The sequence below is a fragment of the Lampetra fluviatilis genome, unplaced genomic scaffold (assembly GCF_964198595.1).
Source record: "Lampetra fluviatilis unplaced genomic scaffold, kcLamFluv1.1 SCAFFOLD_887, whole genome shotgun sequence".
NCBI classification, from domain to species: Eukaryota; Metazoa; Chordata; class Hyperoartia; order Petromyzontiformes; family Petromyzontidae; genus Lampetra; species Lampetra fluviatilis.
In genome coordinates, this window is record NW_027621729.1 from 11,008 (window position 1) to 32,498 (window position 21,491).

Below are 21,491 nucleotides of genomic sequence, written 5' to 3' on the forward strand. Positions count from 1 at the left end.
GTGGTGAGTCTATGGGTCTCTGTGTGGTGAGTCTGTGGGTCTCTGTGTGGTGAGTCTGTGGGTCTCTGTGTGGTGAGTCTGTGGGTCTCTGTGTGGTGAGTCTGTGGGTCTCTGTGTGGTGAGTCTGTGGGTCTCTGTGTGGTGAGTCTGTGGGTCTCTGTGTGGTGAGTCTGTGGGTCTCTGTGTGGTGAGTCTGTGGGTCTCTGTGTGGTGAGTTTGTGGGTCTCTGTGTGGTGAGTCTGTGGGTCTCTGTGTGGTGAGTCTGTGGGTCTCTGTGTGGTGAGTCTGTGGGTCTCTGTGTGGTGAGTCTGTGGGTCTCTGTGTGGTGAGTCTGTGGGTCTCTGTGTGGTGAGTCTGTGGGTCTCTGTGTGCTGAGTCTGTGGGTCTCTGTGTGGTGAGTCTGTGGGTCTCTGTGTGGTGAGTCTGTGGGTGACGTATTGGATGTACTTTCCTCGCCACAGTACTGTGGAAGTGACGTGATGCAATGGGTGCAAGTCAGTCACCTGCTGTTCGTGCCAAACCAGCAGTTGTGACGTACCCCAGGTGAGTCAGACACTCACTCACTCAGAGACTCACTCAGAGACTCACTCAGAGACTCACTCAGAGACTCACTCAGAGACTCACTCAGACACTCACTCAGACACTCACTCACTCACTCAGACACTCACTCAGAGACTTACTCAGAGACTCACTCAGAGACTCACTCACTCACTCAGAGACTCACTCAGAGACTCACTCAGAGACTCACTCACTCAGAGACTCACTCACTCACTCAGACACTCACTCAGAGACTCACTCAGAGACTCACTCACTCAGAGACTCACTCACTCACTCAGAGACTCACTCAGAGACTCACTCAGAGACTCACTCACTCAGAGACTCACTCACTCAGAGACTCACTCACTCACTCAGACACTCACTCAGACACTCACTCAGAGACTCACTCACTCACTCAGACACTCACTCAGAGACTCACTCAGAGACTCACTCAGAGACTCACTCACTCACTCAGAGACTCACTCAGAGACTCACTCAGAGACTCACTCACTCAGAGACTCACTCACTCACTCAGACACTCACTCAGAGACTCACTCAGAGACTCACTCACTCAGAGACTCACTCACTCAGAGACTCACTCAGAGACTCACTCAGAGACTCACTCACTCAGAGACTCACTCACTCAGAGACTCACTCACTCACTCAGACACTCACTCAGACACTCACTCAGAGACTCACTCAGAGACTCACTCACTCAGAGACTCACTCACTCACTCAGACACTCACTCAGAGACTCACTCAGAGACTCACTCACTCAGAGACTCACTCACTCAGAGACTCACTCACTCAGAGACTCACTCACTCAGAGACTCACTCAGAGACTCACTCAGAGACTCACTCACTCAGAGACTCACTCACTCAGAGACTCACAAAGACTCACGCAGACTCACTCACTCAGAGACTCACTCACTCAGACACTCACTCAGAGACTCACTCAGACACTCACTCAGAGACTCACTCAGAGACTCACTCAGACACTCACTCATTCACTCAGACACTCACTCAGAGACTCACTCAGACACTCACTCAGAGACTCACTCAGAGACTCACTCACTCAGACACTCACTCAGACACTCACTCAGAGACTCACTCACTCAGATACTCACTCAGAGACTCACTCACTCAGAGACTCACTCACTCACTCAGACACTCACTCAGACACTCACTCAGAGACTCACTCAGAGACTCACTCACTCAGAGACTCACTCACTCACTCAGAGACTCACTCAGAGACTCACTCACTCAGAGACTCACTCACTCAGAGACTCACTCAGAGACTCACTCACTCAGAGACTCACTCACTCACTCAGACACTCACTCAGAGACTCACTCAGAGACTCACTCACTCAGAGACTCACTCACTCAGAGACTCACTCAGAGACTCACAAAGACTCACGCAGACTCACTCACTCAGAGACTCACTCACTCAGACACTCACTCAGAGACTCACTCAGAGACTCACTCAGACACTCACTCAGAGACTCACTCAGAGACTCACTCAGAGACTCACTCAGAGACTCACTCACTCAGACACTCAGAGACTCACTCAGAGACTCACTCAGAGACTCACTCAGACACTCACTCACTCACTCAGACACTCACTCAGACACTCACTCAGAGACTCACTCAGAGACTCACTCACTCAGAGACTCACTCACTCACTCAGACACTCACTCAGAGACTCACTCAGAGACTCACTCACTCACTCAGACACTCACTCAGACACTCACTCAGAGACTCACTCACTCAGAGACTCACTCACTCAGAGACTCACTCACTCACTCAGACACTCACTCAGACTCACTCAGAGACTCACTCCGAGACTCACTCACTCAGAGACTCACTCAGAGACTCACTCACTCAGAGACTCACTCACTCACTCAGACACTCACTCAGAGACTCACTCAGAGACTCACTCACTCAGAGACTCACTCACTCACTCAGACACTCACTCAGAGACTCACTCAGAGACTCACTCACTCAGAGACTCACTCACTCAGATTCACTCAGAGACTCACAAAGACTCACGCAGACTCACTCACTCAGAGACTCACTCACTCAGACACTCACTCAGAGACTCACTCAGAGACTCACTCAGAGACTCACTCAGACACTCACTCACTCACTCAGAGACTCACTCACTCAGACACTCACTCAGAGACTCAGAGACTCACTCAGAGACTCACTCACTCAGAGACTCACTCACTCAGACACTCACTCAGATACTCACTCACTCACTCAGAGACTCACTCACTCAGAGACTCACTCAGACACTCACTCACTCAGAGACTCACTCAGAGACTCACAAAGACTCACGCAGACTCACTCACTCAGAGACTCACTCACTCAGAGACTCACTCAGACACTCACTCAGACACTCACTCACTCAGACACTCACTCACTCAGACACTCACAAAGACTCACTCACTCAGACACTCACTCAGAGACTCACTCAGACACTCACTCAGAGACTCACTCAGAGACTCACTCACTCAGAGACTCACCCAGAGACTCACTCAGAGACTCACTCAGAGACTCACTCAGAGACTCACTCACTCAGAGACTCACCCAGAGACTCACTCAGAGACTCACCCAGAGACTCACTCAGAGACTAACTCAGAGACTCACTCACTCAGAGACTCACTCAGAGACTAACTCAGAGACTCACTCACCCAGAGACTCACTCAGAGACTCACTCAGAGACTCACTCACTCAGAGACTCACCCAGAGACTCACTCACTCAGAGACTCACTCACTCACTCAGAGACTCACTCACCCAGAGACTCACTCAGAGACTCACTCACTCAGACATTCACTCAGAGACTCACTCAGAGACTCACTCACTCAGAGACTCACCCAGAGACTCACTCAGAGACTCACTCACTCAGAGACTCACTCAGAGACTCACTCACTCACTCAGAGACTCACTCACTCAGAGACTCACTCAGAGACTCACTCAGAGACTCACTCACTCAGAGACTCACTCAGAGACTCACTCACTCAGAGACTCACTCAGAGACTCACTCAGAGACTCACTCACTCAGAGACTCACTCAGAGACTCACTCAGAGACTCACTCACTCAGAGACTCACTCAGAGACTCACTCAGACACTCACCCAGAGACTCACTCAGAGACTCACTCAGACACTCACTCAGACACTCACTCAGAGACTCACTCAGAGACTCACTCAGACACTCACTCAGAGACTCACTCAGACACTCACTCAGACACTCACTCAGAGACTCACTCAGAGACTCACTCACTCAGAGACTCACTCAGAGACTCACTCAGACACTCACTCAGAGACTCACTCAGAGACTCACTCAGACACTCACTCAGACACTCACTCAGAGACTCACTCACTCAGACACTCACTCAGAGACTCACTCAGAGACTCATTCAGAGACTCACTCAGAGACTCACTCAGAGACTCACTCAGAGACTCACTCAGACACTCACTCAGAGACTCACTCAGACACTCACTCAGAGACTCACTCACTCAGAGACTCACTCAGAGACTCACTCAGAGACTCACTCAGACACTCACTCAGAGACTCACTCACTCACTCAGACACTCACTCAGAGACTCACTCAGAGACTCACTCACTCACTCAGACACTCACTCAGACACTCACTCAGAGACTCACTCACTCAGAGACTCACTCACTCAGAGACTCACTCACTCACTCAGACACTCACTCAGAGACTCACTCAGAGACTCACTCCGAGACTCACTCACTCAGAGACTCACTCAGAGACTCACTCACTCAGAGACTCACTCACTCACTCAGACACTCACTCAGAGACTCACTCAGAGACTCACTCACTCAGAGACTCACTCAGAGACTCACTCAGAGACTCACTCACTCAGAGACTCACCCAGAGACTCACTCAGAGACTCACTCAGAGACTCACTCAGAGACTCACTCACTCAGAGACTCACCCAGAGACTCACTCAGAGACTCACCCAGAGACTCACTCAGAGACTAACTCAGAGACTCACTCACTCAGAGACTCACTCAGAGACTAACTCAGAGACTCACTCACCCAGAGACTCACTCAGAGACTCACTCAGAGACTCACTCACTCAGAGACTCACCCAGAGACTCACTCACTCAGAGACTCACTCACTCACTCAGAGACTCACTCACCCAGAGACTCACTCAGAGACTCACTCACTCACTCAGAGACTCACTCACTCAGAGACTCACCCAGAGACTCACTCAGAGACTCACTCAGAGACTCACTCAGAGACTCACTCACTCAGAGACTCACCCAGAGACTCACTCAGAGACTCACCCAGAGACTCACTCAGAGACTAACTCAGAGACTCACTCACTCAGAGACTCACTCAGAGACTAACTCAGAGACTCACTCACCCAGAGACTCACTCAGAGACTCACTCAGAGACTCACTCACTCAGAGACTCACCCAGAGACTCACTCACTCAGAGACTCACTCACTCACTCAGAGACTCACTCACCCAGAGACTCACTCAGAGACTCACTCACTCAGACATTCACTCAGAGACTCACTCAGAGACTCACTCACTCAGAGACTCACCCAGAGACTCACTCAGAGACTCACTCACTCAGAGACTCACTCAGAGACTCACTCACTCACTCAGAGACTCACTCACTCAGAGACTCACTCAGAGACTCACTCAGAGACTCACTCACTCAGAGACTCACTCAGAGACTCACTCACTCAGAGACTCACTCAGAGACTCACTCAGAGACTCACTCACTCAGAGACTCACTCAGAGACTCACTCAGAGACTCACTCACTCAGAGACTCACTCAGAGACTCACTCAGACACTCACCCAGAGACTCACTCAGAGACTCACTCAGACACTCACTCAGACACTCACTCAGAGACTCACTCAGAGACTCACTCAGACACTCACTCAGAGACTCACTCAGACACTCACTCAGACACTCACTCAGAGACTCACTCAGAGACTCACTCACTCAGAGACTCACTCAGAGACTCACTCAGACACTCACTCAGAGACTCACTCAGAGACTCACTCAGACACTCACTCAGACACTCACTCAGAGACTCACTCACTCAGACACTCACTCAGAGACTCACTCAGAGACTCATTCAGAGACTCACTCAGAGACTCACTCAGAGACTCACTCAGACACTCACTCAGAGACTCACTCAGACACTCACTCAGAGACTCACTCACTCAGAGACTCACTCAGAGACTCACTCAGAGACTCACTCAGACACTCACTCAGAGACTCACTCACTCACTCAGACACTCACTCAGAGACTCACTCAGAGACTCACTCACTCACTCAGACACTCACTCAGACACTCACTCAGAGACTCACTCACTCAGAGACTCACTCACTCAGAGACTCACTCACTCACTCAGACACTCACTCAGAGACTCACTCAGAGACTCACTCCGAGACTCACTCACTCAGAGACTCACTCAGAGACTCACTCACTCAGAGACTCACTCACTCACTCAGACACTCACTCAGAGACTCACTCAGAGACTCACTCACTCAGAGACTCACTCAGAGACTCACTCAGAGACTCACTCACTCAGAGACTCACCCAGAGACTCACTCAGAGACTCACTCAGAGACTCACTCACTCAGAGACTCACCCAGAGACTCACTCAGAGACTCACCCAGAGACTCACTCAGAGACTAACTCAGAGACTCACTCACTCAGAGACTCACTCAGAGACTAACTCAGAGACTCACTCACCCAGAGACTCACTCAGAGACTCACTCAGAGACTCACTCACTCAGAGACTCACCCAGAGACTCACTCACTCAGAGACTCACTCACTCACTCAGAGACTCACTCACCCAGAGACTCACTCAGAGACTCACTCACTCACTCAGAGACTCACTCACTCAGAGACTCACTCAGAGACTCACTCAGAGACTCACTCAGAGACTCACTCACTCAGAGACTCACTCAGAGACTCACTCAGAGACTCACTCACTCAGAGACTCACTCAGAGACTCACTCAGAGACTCACTCAGAGACTCACTCACTCAGAGACTCACCCAGAGACTCACTCAGAGACTCACTCACTCAGAGACTCACTCAGAGACTCACTCACTCACTCAGAGACTCACTCACTCAGAGACTCACTCAGAGACTCACTCAGAGACTCACTCAGAGACTCACTCACTCAGAGACTCACTCAGAGACTCACTCAGAGACTCACTCACTCAGAGACTCACTCAGAGACTCACTCAGAGACTCACTCACTCAGAGACTCACTCAGAGACTCACTCACTCAGAGACTCACTCAGAGACTCACTCAGACACTCACCCAGAGACTCACTCAGAGACTCACTCAGACACTCACTCAGACACTCACTCAGAGACTCACTCAGAGACTCACTCAGACACTCACTCAGAGACTCACTCAGACACTCACTCAGACACTCACTCAGAGACTCACTCAGAGACTCACTCACTCAGAGACTCACTCAGAGACTCACTCAGACACTCACTCAGAGACTCACTCAGAGACTCACTCAGACACTCACTCAGACACTCACTCAGAGACTCACTCACTCAGACACTCACTCAGAGACTCACTCAGAGACTCATTCAGAGACTCACTCAGAGACTCACTCAGAGACTCACTCAGAGACTCACTCAGACACTCACTCAGAGACTCACTCAGACACTCACTCAGAGACTCACTCACTCAGAGACTCACTCAGAGACTCACTCAGAGATTCACTCAGACACTCACTCAGAGACTCACTCACTCAGAGACTCACTCAGAGACTCACTCAGAGACTCACTCAGAGACTCACACGGAGACTCACTCACTCAGAGACTCACTCAGAGACTCACTCAGAGACTCACTCAGAGACTCACTCAGAGACTCACTCACTCAGAGACTCACTCAGAGACTCACTCAGACACTCACTCAGAGACTCACTCAGAGACTCACTCAGAGACTCACTCACTCAGAGACTCACTCAGAGACTCACTCAGAGACTCACTCAGACACTCACTCACTCAGAGACTCACTCAGACACTCACTCAGAGACTCACTCAGAGACTCACTCAGAGACTCACTCAGACACTCACTCAGAGACTCACTCAGAGACTCACTCAGAGACTCACTCGGAGACTCACTCACTCAGAGACTCACTCAGAGACTCACTCAGAGACTCACTCAGAGACTCACTCACTCAGAGACTCACTCAGACACTCACTCAGAGACTCACTCAGAGACTCACTCACTCAGAGACTCACTCAGACACTCACTCAGAGACTCACTCAGACACTCACTCAGAGACTCACTCAGAGACTCACTCAGATACTCACTCAGAGACTCACTCACTCAGAGACTCACTCAGAGACTCACTCAGAGACTCACTCAGACACTCACTCACTCAGAGACTCACTCAGACACTCACTCAGAGACTCACTCAGAGACTCACTCAGAGACTCACTCAGACACTCACTCAGAGACTCACTCATTCAGAGACTCACTCAGAGACTCACTCAGAGACTCACTCGGAGACTCACTCACTCAGAGACTCACTCAGAGACTCACTCAGAGACTCACTCAGAGACTCACTCACTCAGAGACTCACTCAGAGACTCACTCAGAGACTCACTCGGAGACTCACTCACTCAGAGACTCACTCAGAGACTCACTCAGAGACTCACTCAGAGACTCACTCAGAGACTCACTCACTCAGAGACTCACTCAGAGACTCACTCACTCAGAGACTCACTCAGAGACTCACTCAGAGACTCACTCACTCAGAGACTCACTCAGAGACTCACAGAGACTCACTCAGAGACTCACTCACTCAGAGACTCACTCAGAGACTCACTCACTCAGAGACTCACTCAGAGACTCACTCACTCAGAGACTCACTCACTCAGAGACTCACTCACTCAGAGACTCACTCAGAGACTCACAGAGACTCACTCAGAGACTCACTCACTCAGAGACTCACTCAGAGACTCACAGAGACTCACTCAGAGACTCACTCAGAGACTCACTCAGAGTCACTCAGAGTCTCACTGGTGGTGATGATGATGATGATGGTGTTGATGGTGTTAGTGATGTGATAGTGATGATGGTGGTGATGGTGATGATGTTGGTGATGATGTTGGTGATGTTAGTGATGTGATGGTGATGGTGGTGATGGTGTTTCCAGCGTGGCGAGTGATGGGACTCCGCTACCACCCCCGGCCTTCGAGATCAGCCGCTTGCCTCTGGGTGACTACAGTCGCCCTGCCTGTGAGTCACTCACTCAGTTAGTCACTCACTTAGTCAGTCAGTCACTCAGTCACTCAGTCACTCAGTCACTCACTCAGTCACTCACTCAGTCAGTCACTCAGTCACTCATTTAGTCACTCAGTCACTCAGTTAGTCACTCAGTCAGTCACTCACTTAGTCACTCACTCAGTTAGTCACTCAGTCACTCACTCAGTCAGTCAGTCAGTCACTCAGTCACTTAGTCACTCACTCAGTCAGTCACTCAGTCACTCATTTAGTCACTCAGTCACTCAGTTAGTCACTCAGTCAGTCACTCACTCACTTAGTCACTCACTCAGTTAGTCACTCAGTCACTCACTCAGTCACTCAGTCAGTCAGTCACTCAGTCACTTAGTCACTCACTCAGTCAGTCATTCAGTCACTCATTTAGTCACTCAGTCACTCAGTCAGTCACTCAGTCAGTCACTCACTTAGTCACTCAGTCACTCACTCAGTCAGTCAGTCACTCAGTCACTTAGTCACTCAGTCAGTCACTCATTTAGTCACTTACTCAGTCACTCAGTCATTCAGTCAGTCACTCAGTCAGTCACTCATTCAGTCACTCAGTCAGTCACTCACTCAGTCAGTCACTCACTCACTCAGTCACTCAGTCACTCAGTTAGTCACTTAGTCACTCACCCAGTCACTCACTCAGTCACTCAGTCAGTCACCCAGTCACTCACTCACTCACTCAGTCACTCACCCAGTCACTCACTCAGTCACTCACTCAGTCACTCAGTCACTCAGTCAGTCACTCTGTCACTCAGTCACTCACTCAGTTACTCACTCAGTCACTCAGTCAGTCACCCACTCAATCACTCACTTTGTCACTCACTCAGTCACTCACTCAGTCACTCAGTCAGTCACTCTGTCACTCAGTCACTCACTCAGTCACTCAGTCACTCACTCAATCACTCACTCAGTCACTCACTCAGTCACTCACTCAGTCACACGGCCCAGGTATGGGAAACTCTCCACTCTCTCCACAACTGCCCCATCACCGATTTGGAGTTGTGGGGGTGGAGTGTCCGATGGTACAAAATACCCAGGCAGGTGCTTAGTTTTGGTGGGGCTGATGGTAAGGCCCCACCTCTTAGTGGCACGCTCCAGTCTCAGCAGCAGCGTCTCCAACTCCTCCTCTGAGTGAGCAGCAATTACCAAATCATCGGCATACGTAACGTGGTTGACCAATAGGGAGCCATCCCTTGATCGCACCCGGGCGTCGATCAGCCTCCCCGTTGTATCTGTACCAGATGGAAATTCCCCCGGTACAGCTATTGAAGGCTTCACGAACTACGTGGTCAAAATAGATGTTAAATAATGTGGGAGCCAGAGGACATCCTTGTCGCACCCCAAGGTGTACAGGGAAAGGCTCCGACTCCCGGCCACGTAGTTTAACCCGGGCCCGCTCACCATCATGAAGGTCCTTAATGATCGTGAGCAGAGGGTCAGGGACTCCGAAAGCACGAAGAACAACCCAGAGCCCAGGCCTACTGATGGTATCATAGGCCTTGACCAGGTCAATAAAGCAGAGATATAGGTCTTGTTGGAATCCCCTACACCTCTGCTGTAGCAGACGGACAGAAAATATGGCATCTGTGCAGGACCGCCCTTTCCTGAAACCACATTGGGGCTCCGCAAGCCTCTCCTCAGCGTGCCTGGCAAGGCGATGTTGAATAATCCTTGCCAGGACTTTTCCCGGCACAATGAGAATGGGCCTGTCGCTTTTTCTCAGCCACCTTGAACACCTCCTCTGTCAGCCAGGGTCTCTGGGGAGGTCTGGACCGTGTACCCAAAGCAGCAATTGCAGCTGCATGAGCCACAGTCCTAAACCTCGCAAATTTTCCCTCGACATCTGGAGGAGTGGGGGACGATGCCACCCCCAGCCGCAAGCGATGATGAAATTCTCGCTTGCAACTTTCATCAGCTAGCTGAGACCAGGCCACCTTAGGTTTGAATGGGGTCCTGGGTGTACACCCACCACCGGAGTGGAAGAATGGCAGGCGCATCTTACAGATGACTAGTCGATGGTCAGTGGGCAGATCAGCTCCACGGTAGGTCCTGGTGTCAAGGACATGGGCTCGCATCCGCTGGTTCGTCACTACGTAGTCCAGCAGATGTTCTTGCTTGGACCCGGCATGCATCAATGATGTTGTGTGGATGCGCCGATGCCGGAAGAGCGTGTTGGTAATTACAAGCCCATGGGCTGCACAAAAATCTAGCAGCCTCCTGCCGTTGTTATTGAGCTGATCTGGCCCATGCCTTCCAATCACTCCAGACCAGGTGCCAGCATCATGACCAACTCGGGCATTGAAGTCACCCAACAAGATGACTCTGTCCCGAGTGGCCACTTTAGCCAGCACCTGTGACAGGAGGTCATAGAAGGCATCTGACTCATCGGCTTTGCCTGCATCCCTCCACGGATGTTCGTCTTCGGTGGGGGCATAAGTAACCACGACCACCACTCCTCGCCTCCGGTTGATGGGAAGGCGAGCCCAAAGTAGCCTGAGGCTTACAGCTTCCCACACCTCACCGCCACGCTCCCACGCCCCCTTCATTCTTTTGTTCAGAAGAAGAGCCACTCCCTGTTTGTTTGGCAGTCTCCTGCCCCGAGTAGAGGACTGTCCACCCCTCATGGTGGCAGGAGCCAGAGCCGGTCCACCGGACATCCTGAATACCACAGAGATCCAGGCGGTACTGGTCCAGCTCCCGACAGAGGAGTGGCAGCCTCTCCTCCGCAGTGAGCGTTCCAACATTCCACGTGGCCACACGAAGTGGCTTTTCGTTGTTTCTGGAGGAGCCCCGAGGGTGAAGATTCAATCTCCTGGCTCCGCCAAATGGGGTTTGGCCAGGAGACGTCACAGACGCCTGTCCCCCCCGGGGCCTCCGGCTCAAGCTTATTAAGTGTTTTACCTCGTAGTTTGGTGGTCGTTAATTGATGGTGGAGGGGTTACCAGCCCCTCGCACCCGTCCTGAGCCCCAATTTGTCAGCTTTGGTCAATCGGAATTGGCCCTCCCCCCACGGCACTAACCACAATACTTGCAGTCAAATGCAAACAAAAAACACAACTCTGATAATGATATGCACTGTCCTTGAAACTGATTGGTCCACACCCGAGACAGCTTTCCTTAGAGCCTAGTCTCCATCAGTTGAAAGGGTAAAAAATCTATTACTATATTGTGCCACTGGTAAAGGAGATGTCTCATAGTGTAGATGCTTTACCCCGAGCTCTCAATACTCTGATAGTGCACCGTCTTTGAGTTGTGCGCCTTTTGGCGTCATCTGGTCCAACACCAATGGAGACTAGGCTCTAAGAAAAGCTGTCTCGGGTGTGGACCAATCAACTTCAAGGACCATGTGAGACTAGGCTCTAAGGAAAGCTGTCTCGGGTGTGGACCAATCAATTTCAAGGACCAAGTGAGACTAGGCTCTAAGGAAAGCTGTCTCGGGTGTGGACCAATCAACTTCAAGGACCATGTGAGACTAGGCTCTAAGGAAAGCTGTCTCGGGTGTGGACCAATCAACTTCAAGGACCATGTGAGACTGGGCTCTAAGGAAAGCTGTCTCGGGTGTGGACCAATCAACTTCAAGGACCATGTGAGACTAGGCTCTAAGGAAAGCTGTCTCGGGTGTGGACCAATCAACTTCAAGGACCATGTGAGACTGGGCTCTAAGGAAAGCTGTCTCGGGTGTGGACCAATCAACTTCAAGGACCATGTGAGACTAGGCTCTAAGAAAAGCTGTCTCGGGTGTGGACCAATCAGTTTTCAAGGACAGTGCACATACATTATCAGAGTTGTGTTTTTTGTTTGTATTTTGACTGCAAGTATTGTGGTTAATGTAAGCATGATTCCTTGCAAAAAGGTATCAGTTTTGTTGGCAGAAAAAAGGGGAAAACCCCTATTAGTATATTTTGCTACTGGCAAAGAAGGTCCCATGATGAGGTAGGGGTTTTTTAACCCTCTTTTCTGGCAACAAAACCGAAACCTTCTTACGAGGATTCATGTAACTGCATTAACCACAATACTTGTAGTCAAAATGCAAACAAAAACACACACTATGATGTTATCATGGTGATGTCCAGGCCGCAGGTTTGTCAACGTGTTGGCTGTCTACCACCACCACCACCATCACCACCACCATCACCACCACCACCACCACCATCACAATCATCACCACCATCATCACCACTACCACCATCACCACCACCACCATCACCACCACCACCACCATCACCACCACCATCACAATCATCACCACCATCATCACCACCACCACCCTCACCACCCTCACCACCCTCACCACCACCCTCACCACCCTCACCACCACCCTCACCACCCTCACCACCACCCCCACCACCCCCACCTCCTCCACCCTCACCACCACCCCCACCACCCTCACCACCCTCACCACCCTCACCACCATCACCACCCCCACCACCATCACCACCCCCACCACCCCCACCACCATCACCACCCTCACCACCACCACCACCCTCACCACCACCACCACCATCACAACCATCACCACCATCACCCCCACCACCACCTCCACCACCCTCACCACCACCACCCTCACCACCACCACCCTCACCACCACCACCACCACCACCACCACCCTCACCACCTCCACCACCCTCACCACCACCACCACCACCCTCACCACCCTCACCACCCCCACCACCACCCCCACCTCCTCCACCCTCACCACCACCCCCACCACCATCACCACCATCACCACCCCCACCACCACCACCATCACCCTCACCACCCTCACCACACTCACCACCACCCTCACCACCACCCTCACCACCACCCTCACCACCCTCACCACCACCCCCACCACCCCCACCTCCTCCACCCTCACCACCACCCCCACCACCCTCACCACCCTCACCACCCTCACCACCATCACCACCCCCACCACCATCACCACCCCCACCACCCCCACCACCATCACCACCCTCACCACCACCACCACCACCACCCTCACCACCATCACCACCACCCTCACCACCCTCACCACCACCACCACCATCACCACCACCCTCATCACCATCACCACCACCACCCTCACCACCACCACCACCACCTCCACGTGTTATCCAGGCCGCAGGTTTGTGAACGTGTTGGCCGTCTACCTGCGGAGCGCTGAGGCCTCCCCGGGGTTTGTGCTGCACCTGCTGGACACCAGCCAGAGGCTCTACCCCACCGACGGGAGGACTTACCTGCTCGTGCGCTACCTGGCACACCTCTCTAGCACCACCACCACCACCACAGACTCCACCACCTCCAGCGTAGGTCCCACCACCACACCCTCACGCACCTCCACCTGTCCACCACCACCACTACTACCACAACTACCACCACAACCACCACAACTACAACTACTACCGCTACCACAACCACCACAACTACCACTACCATCACCACCACCGCCACCACAACCACTACAACTACCACAACTACCACAACTACAACCACCACCACCACCACGGCCCCGCCTCCCACCGGAGCTGCTCTCCGTGTGCGGCTCAGAGGCGAGGGCGACGCTCGTTCGCTCGGAGCTGCTGCTGTGGCTCAGGCGGGAGGTGCGGAGACTCACTCAGCACCCTTCACACACCAACAACAGCAGCAACTCCACCAACGACAACTCCACCACCAACAACTCCACCAACAACTCCGCCAACAACTCCACCATCACCAACAACACTGACAACTCCACCAACAACTCCACCACCGATAATTCCACCGACAACTCCACCAACAACTCCACCACCGCTGATAACAACTCCACCAACAACTCCACCACCGACAACTCCACCAACAACTCCACCATCACCAACAACACCTCCACCACCACCGCTGACAACTCCACCAACAACTCCACCACCGACAATTCCTCCAACAACTCCACCAACAACTCCACCAACAACAACTCCACCAACAACTCCACCAACAACTCCACCACCGACAACTCCACCGACAACTCCACCAACAACTCCACCACCGCTGATAACAACTCCACCACCGACAACTCCACCACCGACAACTCCACCACCACCACCAAGAGGAGTGATGAAGATGAGGGCGGAGCCAACGGGGCTCCTCCCCCCTCCGCCGAGTCGACCAATGGGGGGACGGCAGCGTCCGCCGACGTGGGCGGAGCCTCCGCAGGAGTGGGCGGGGCCAACGCCTCCGAGGCTCCTCCCCCCTCCGCCGAGTCGACCAATGGGGGGACGGCAGCGTCCGCCGACGTGGGCGGAGCCTCCGCAGGAGTGGGCGGGGCCAACGCCTCCGAGGCCCCTCCCCCTCTGCAGTCTCCTCCCCCTCCGTTAGCTCCTCCCACTTCATTGACTCCCCCGTTGACTCCGCCCACTTCCCCGTTGACCCCGCCCCCTCCACAGTCTCCGCCCCCTCCACAGTCTCCGCCCCCTCCATTGGCTCCGCCCCCTCTACAGTCTCCGCCCCCTCCATTAGCCCCGCCCCCTCCTCCGTCTCCGCCCCCTCCACAGTCTCCTCCCCCTCCATTAGCTCCTCCCCCTTCATTAGCCCCGCCCCCTCCGTTAGCCCCGCCCCCTCCCCCGTGCCCGTCCCGCCTGCTCTCCGTGCTTGAGTGTGTGGTGGCCTCCGGCGACTGGCGTCTGACGTGTGCCGCTGGCCGAGCGGTGCGCCGCCTGTCTCGCCGCTGCCTCGACCTGTCGCTGTTGCCCCTGGCGACCAGGGACTGCCGCGCCCTCGTGCGCTGCCTGGACGTCGCCGCGGCAACCGCCGCCGGGGTCGCCGCGGCAACCGCCGCCGACGTCGCCGCGGCAACCGTCGCCAGGGAGGGGGGTGGCGGCCGCAGGAAAGGCAGGAGAGGGGCGGACGGGGCGGACGGGGCGGACGGGGCGGGAGGCCGCGGGGGGGAGGAGGGGGGAGAGGGGCAACTACAGAGTCGCGGCGATGACGACACTGCCGCTGATGGTGATGATGATGATGAAGATGCTGCTGCTGCTACTGCTACTGATGAAGATGATGAAGATGCTGCTGCTGCTACCGCTGCTACTACTGCTGCTGATACTACTGCTGCTGCTGCTGAAGATGCCAGTGCTGATGGTGACGATGACGATGGCGATGACGATGATGATGATGATGATGCTACCGCCGCCGCTGATGCTGCTGCTGATGAAGATGCTGCTGCTGCTGCTGATGTTGAAGATTCTGCTGAAGATGCTACTGCTACTACTGCTGATGCTGCTGATGCTGCTGATGCTGCTGATGCTGCTGATGCTGCTGATGCTGCTACTGCTGCTGCTACCGCTGCTGCTGATGAAGATGCCAGTGCTGATGCCGACAATGACGACGACGATGATGATGATGATGGCGACGACGACGGCGACTTTACTCTGGAGAGTGTCAACATCAGCTTCTGCTACCTCTGCCCCGAGGCGCTGGTCACCCTCGAGCCCGTCCTGCACCGCTGCAAGGAGCTCAGGTGGCTCACAGCTCATCCCTCATTCACCCACAGCTCTCTCCTCCTTCACCCACAGCTCACTCCTCCTTCATCCACAGCTCACTCCTCCTTCACCCACAGCTCACTCCTCCTTCACCCACAGCTCACTCCTCCTTCATCCACAGCTCCCTCCTTCATCCACAGCTCTCTCTACTTCACCCACAGCTCTCTCCTTCACCCACAGCTCTCTCCTTCACCCACAGCTCTCTCCTTCATCCACAGCTCCCTCCTTCATCCACAGCTCTCTCTCCTTCACCCACAGCTCCCTCCTTCACCCACAGCTCCCTCCTTCACCCACAGCTCCCTCCTTCATCCACAGCTCTCTCTCCTTCACCCACAGCTCTCTCCTTCACCCACAGCTCTCTCCTTCATCCACAGCTCCCTCCTTCATCCACAGCTCTCTCTCCTTCACCCACAGCTCTCTCCTTCACCCACAGCTCTCTCCTTCACCCACAGCTCTCTCCTTCATCCACAGCTCTCTCCTTCACCCACAGCTCCCTCCTTCACCCACAGCTCCCTCCTTCACCCACAGCTCTCTCCTTCACCCACAGCTCTCTCCTTCACCCACAGCTCTCTCCTTCACCCACAGCTCCCTCCTTCACCCACAGCTCCCTCCTTCACCCACAGCTCTCTCCTTCACCCACAGCTCTCTCCTTCACCCACAGCTCCCTCCTTCACCCACAGCTCTCTCCTTCACCCACAGCTCTCTCCTTCATCCACAGCTCTCTCCTTCACCCACAGCTCCCTCCTTCACCCACAGCTCTCTCCTTCACCCACAGCTCTCTCCTTCACCCACAGCTCCCTCCTTCACCCACAGCTCTCTCCTTCACCCACAGCTCTCTCCTTCATCCACAGCTCTCTCCCTCACCCACAGCTCCCTCCTTCACCCACAGCTCTCTCCTCCTTCATCCACAGCTCTCTCCTTCACCCACAGCTCCCTCCTTCACCCACAGCTCCCTCCTTCATCCACAGCTCCCTCCTTCACCCACAGCTCTCTCCTTCACCCACAGCTCCCTCCTTCACCCACAGCTCCCTCCTTCACCCACAGCTCCCTCCTTCATCCACAGCTCCCTCCTTCACCCACAGCTCTCTCCTTCATCCACAGCTCTCTCCTTCACCCACAGCTCCCTCCTTCACCCACAGCTCCCTCCTTCACCCACAGCTCCCTCCTTCACCCACAGCTCTCTCCTTCACCCACAGCTCCCTCCTTCACCCACAGCTCCCTCCTTCACCCACCGCTCTCTCCTTCACCCACAGCTCCCTCCTTCATCCACAGCTCCCTCCTTCACCCACCGCTCTCTCCTTCACCCACAGCTCTCTCCTTCACCCACAGCTCCCTCCTTCACCCACAGCTCTCTCCTTCACCCACAGCTCCCTCCTTCATCCACAGCTCCCTCCTTCACCCACCGCTCTCTCCTTCACCCACAGCTCCCTCCTTCACCCACAGCTCCCTCCTTCACCCACAGCTCTATCCTTCACCCACAGCTCCCTCCTTCATCCACAGCTCCCTCCTTCATCCACAGCTCCCTCCTTCACCCACAGCTCTCTCCTTCACCCACAGCTCCCTCCTTCACACACAACTCTCTCCTTCATCCACAGCTCTCTCCTTCACCCACAGCTCTCTCCTTCACCCACAGCTCTCTCCTTCACCCACAGCTCCCTCCTTCACCCACAGCTCCCTCCTTCACCCACAGCTCTCTCCTTCACCCACAGCTCTCTCCTTCACCCACAGCTCTCTCCTTCACCCACAGCTCCCTCCTTCACCCACAGCTCCCTCCCCCACCCACAGCTCCCTCCCCCACCCACAGCTCCCTCCTTCACCCACAGCTCTCTCCTTCACCCACAGCTCCCTCCTTCACCCACAGCTCTCTCCTTCACCCACAGCTCCCTCCCCCACCCACAGCTCCCTCCCTCACCCACAGCTCCCTCCTTCATCCACAGCTCCCTCCTTCACCCACAGCTCTCTCCTTCGCCCACAGCTCTCTCCTTCACCCACAGCTCCCTCCTTCACCCACAGCTCTCTCCTTCACCCACAGCTCCCTCCTTCACCCACAGCTCTCTCCTTCATCCACAGCTCTCTCCTTCACCCACAGCTCCCTCCTTCACCCACAGCTCTCTCCTTCATCCACAGCTCCCTCCTTCACCCACAGCTCTCTCCTTCACCCACAGCTCTCTCCTTCACCCACAGCTCTCTCCTTCACCCACAGCTCTCTCCTTCACCCACAGCTCCCTCCTTCATCCACAGCTCTTTCCTTCATCCACAGCTCTCTCCTTCACACACAGCTCCCTCCTTCACCCACAGCTCCCTCCTTCACCCACAGCTCTCTCCTTCATCCACAGCTCTTTCCTTCACCCACAGCTCTCTCCTTCACACACAGCTCCCTCCTTCACCCACAGTTCTCTCCTTCACCCACAGCTCCCTCCTTCACCCACAGCTCCCTCCTTCACCCACAGCTCCCTCCTTCATCCACAGCTCTCTCCTTCACCCACAGCTCTCTCCTTCACCCACAGCTCCCTCCTTCACCCACAGCTCCCTCCTTCACCCACAGCTCCCTCCTTCATCCACAGCTCCCTCCTTCACCCACAGCTCCCTCCTTCACCCACAGCTCCCTCCTTCACCCACAGCTCCCTCCTTCACTCACAGCTCCCTCCTTCACCCACAGCTCCCTCCTTCACCCACAGCTCTCTCCTTCATCCACAGCTCTCTCCTTCATCCACAGCTCTCTCCTTCACCCACAGCTCCCTCCTTCACCCACAGCTCCCTCCTTCACCCACAGCTCTCTCCTTCATCCACAGCTCTCTCCTTCATCCACAGCTCTCTCCTTCACCCACAGCTCCCTCCTTCACCCACAGCTCCCTCCCTCACCCACAGCTCCCTCCTTCACCCACAGCTCCCTCCTTCACCCACAGCTCCCTCCTTCACCCACAGCTCCCTCTTTCATCCACAGCTCTCTCCTCCTTCATCCACAGCTCTCTCCTTCATCTACAGCTCTCTCCTCCTTCATCCACAGCTCCCTCCTTCACTCACAGCTCCCTCCTTCACCCACAGCTCTCTCCTTCACCCACAGCTCCCTCCTTCATCCACAGCTCCCTCCTTCACCCACAGCTCTCTCCTTCATCCACAGCTCTCTCCTTCACCCACAGCTCCCTCCTTCACCCACAGCTCTCTCCTTCACCCACAGCTCCCTCCTTCATCCACAGCTCCCTCCTTCACCCACAGCTCTCTCCTTCACCCACAGCTCCCTCCTTCACCCACAGCTCCCTCCTTCATCCACAGCTCTCTCCTTCACCCACAGCTCTCTCCTTCACCCACAGCTCCCTCCTTCATCCACAGCTCCCTCCTTCACCCACAGCTCCCTCCTTCACCCACAGCTCTCTCCTTCACCCACAGCTCCCTCCTTCATCCACAGCTCCCTCCTTCACCCACAGCTCCCTCCTTCACCCACAGCTCTCTCCTTCACCCACAGCTCTCTCCTTCATCCACAGCTCCCTCCTTCACTCACAGCTCCCTCCTTCACCCACAGCTCTCTCCTTCACCCACAGCTCCCTCCTTCATCCACAGCTCCCTCCTTCACCCACAGCTCTCTCCTTCACCCACAGCTCTCTCCTTCACCCACAGCTCCCTCCTTCACCCACAGCTCTCTCCTTCATCCACAGCTCTCTCCTTCACAGCTCTCTCCTTCACAGCTCTCTCCTTCACCCAAAGCTCTCTCTCTGTCTCTACCCCTCTCTCTCCCCCTCTCTTTGTGCGATCAGGGGAAGCAAGCAGATGCTCCGTTTAGTCGGCACTTTGCTCCGTTTATCATTTCGTTTTGTTCTTTTTTGTTTCCATTTCTTTGCTTTATGTGTTCCCCGCCCCGTTTATTTGAAATATTTCACGTATTTTCCCATTAGGCAACAAAATCAATCTGTGCTGCATTCTTCTTAGACACGAAACATCAACAGGGAGAATCGAGCTCTGCTCTTCATCCTGTTTGCTGTGTAATTTTTTTTTTATCATGTTTAGATGTTTTATTATATATTTTTAAAAATGTATTTTGAACTACTACAAGTGCACCCCCCCCCCCCTCTCCCCCCCCCCCCCTTCTCCCGCCGTGTCTCAGGTTGACCGACAACGAGTTGCCGGACTCGGTCATCGACTGCATCTCCCGAGTCCTAGCACGCACGGACTGCAAGATCATCAACCTCTCGTGAGTGGCCAACTCCATCCCATAGTCTACCCACAGACTCCAATGTTAAAGTGTCTACCCATAGACTCCAATGTTAAAGTGTCTACCTATAGACTCCAATGTTAAAGTGTCTACCCATAGACTTCAATGTTAAAGTGTCTACCCATAGACTCCAATGTTAAAGTGTCTACCCATAGACTCCAATGTTAAAGTGTCTACCCATAGACTCCAATGTTAAAGTGTCTACCCGTAGACTCCAATGTTAAAGTGTCTACCCATAGACTCCAATGTTAAAGTGTCTACCCATAGACTCCAATGTTAAAGTGTCTACCCATAGACTCCAATGTTAAAGTGTCTACCCATAGACTCCAATGTTAAAGTGTCTACCCATAGACTTCAATGTTAAAGTGTCTACCCATAGACTTCAATGTTAAAGTGTCTACCCATAGACTCCAATGTTAAAGTGTCTACCCGTAGACTTCAATGTTAAAGTGTCTACCCGTAGACTTCAATGTTAAAGTGTCTACCCATAGACTTCAATGTTAAAGTGTCTACCCATAGACTTCAATGTTAAAGTGTCTACCCGTAGACTTCAATGTTAAAGTGTCTACCCGTAGACTTCAATGTTAAAGTGTCTACCCATAGACTTCAATGTTAAAGTGTCTACCCATAGACTTCAATGTTAAAGTGTCTACCCATAGACTCCAATGTTAAAGTGTCTACCCATAGACTCCAATGTTAAAGTGTCTACCCATAGACTCCAATGTTAAAGTGTCTACCCATAGACTCCAATGTTAAAGTGTCTACCCATAGACTTCAATGTTAAAGTGTCTACCCATAGACTCCAATGTTAAAGTGTCTACCCATAGACTCCAATGTTAAAGTGTCTACCCATAGACTCCAATGTTAAAGTGTCTACCCATAGACTCCAATGTTAAAGTGTCTACCCATAGACTTCAATGTTAAAGTGTCTACCCATAGACTCCAATGTT

General features: G+C 53.5%; 1 protein-coding gene across 1 annotated transcript; it reads left to right on the top strand.

Moving 5' to 3' along the window:
* The first annotated feature begins 255 nt into the window (after window positions 1–255).
* On the top strand, window positions 256–20,547 carry LOC144955626 (uncharacterized). Its single transcript, XM_078885798.1, has 4 exons — window positions 256–543; window positions 8,735–8,817; window positions 13,945–16,312; window positions 20,434–20,547. The coding sequence occupies exons 1-4, from the start codon at window positions 485–487 to the stop codon at window positions 20,522–20,524; spliced, it is 2,601 nt and encodes an 866-aa protein (XP_078741924.1). The 5' UTR covers window positions 256–484; the 3' UTR covers window positions 20,525–20,547.
* The last annotated feature ends 944 nt before the right edge of the window (window positions 20,548–21,491 follow it).

Bases quoted from the DNA above. Each gene is read 5' to 3' on its own strand.
- LOC144955626 (XM_078885798.1), top strand. From the start codon at position 485: ATGGGTGCAAGTCAGTCACCTGCTGTTCGTGCCAAACCAGCAGTTGTG. The intron at 8,818-13,944 runs GTGAGTCACTCA...CGTGTTATCCAG, and splicing joins TGACTACAGTCGCCCTGCCT to GCCGCAGGTTTGTGAACGTG. The intron at 16,313-20,433 runs GTGGCTCACAGC...GCCGTGTCTCAG, and splicing joins CACCGCTGCAAGGAGCTCAG to GTTGACCGACAACGAGTTGC.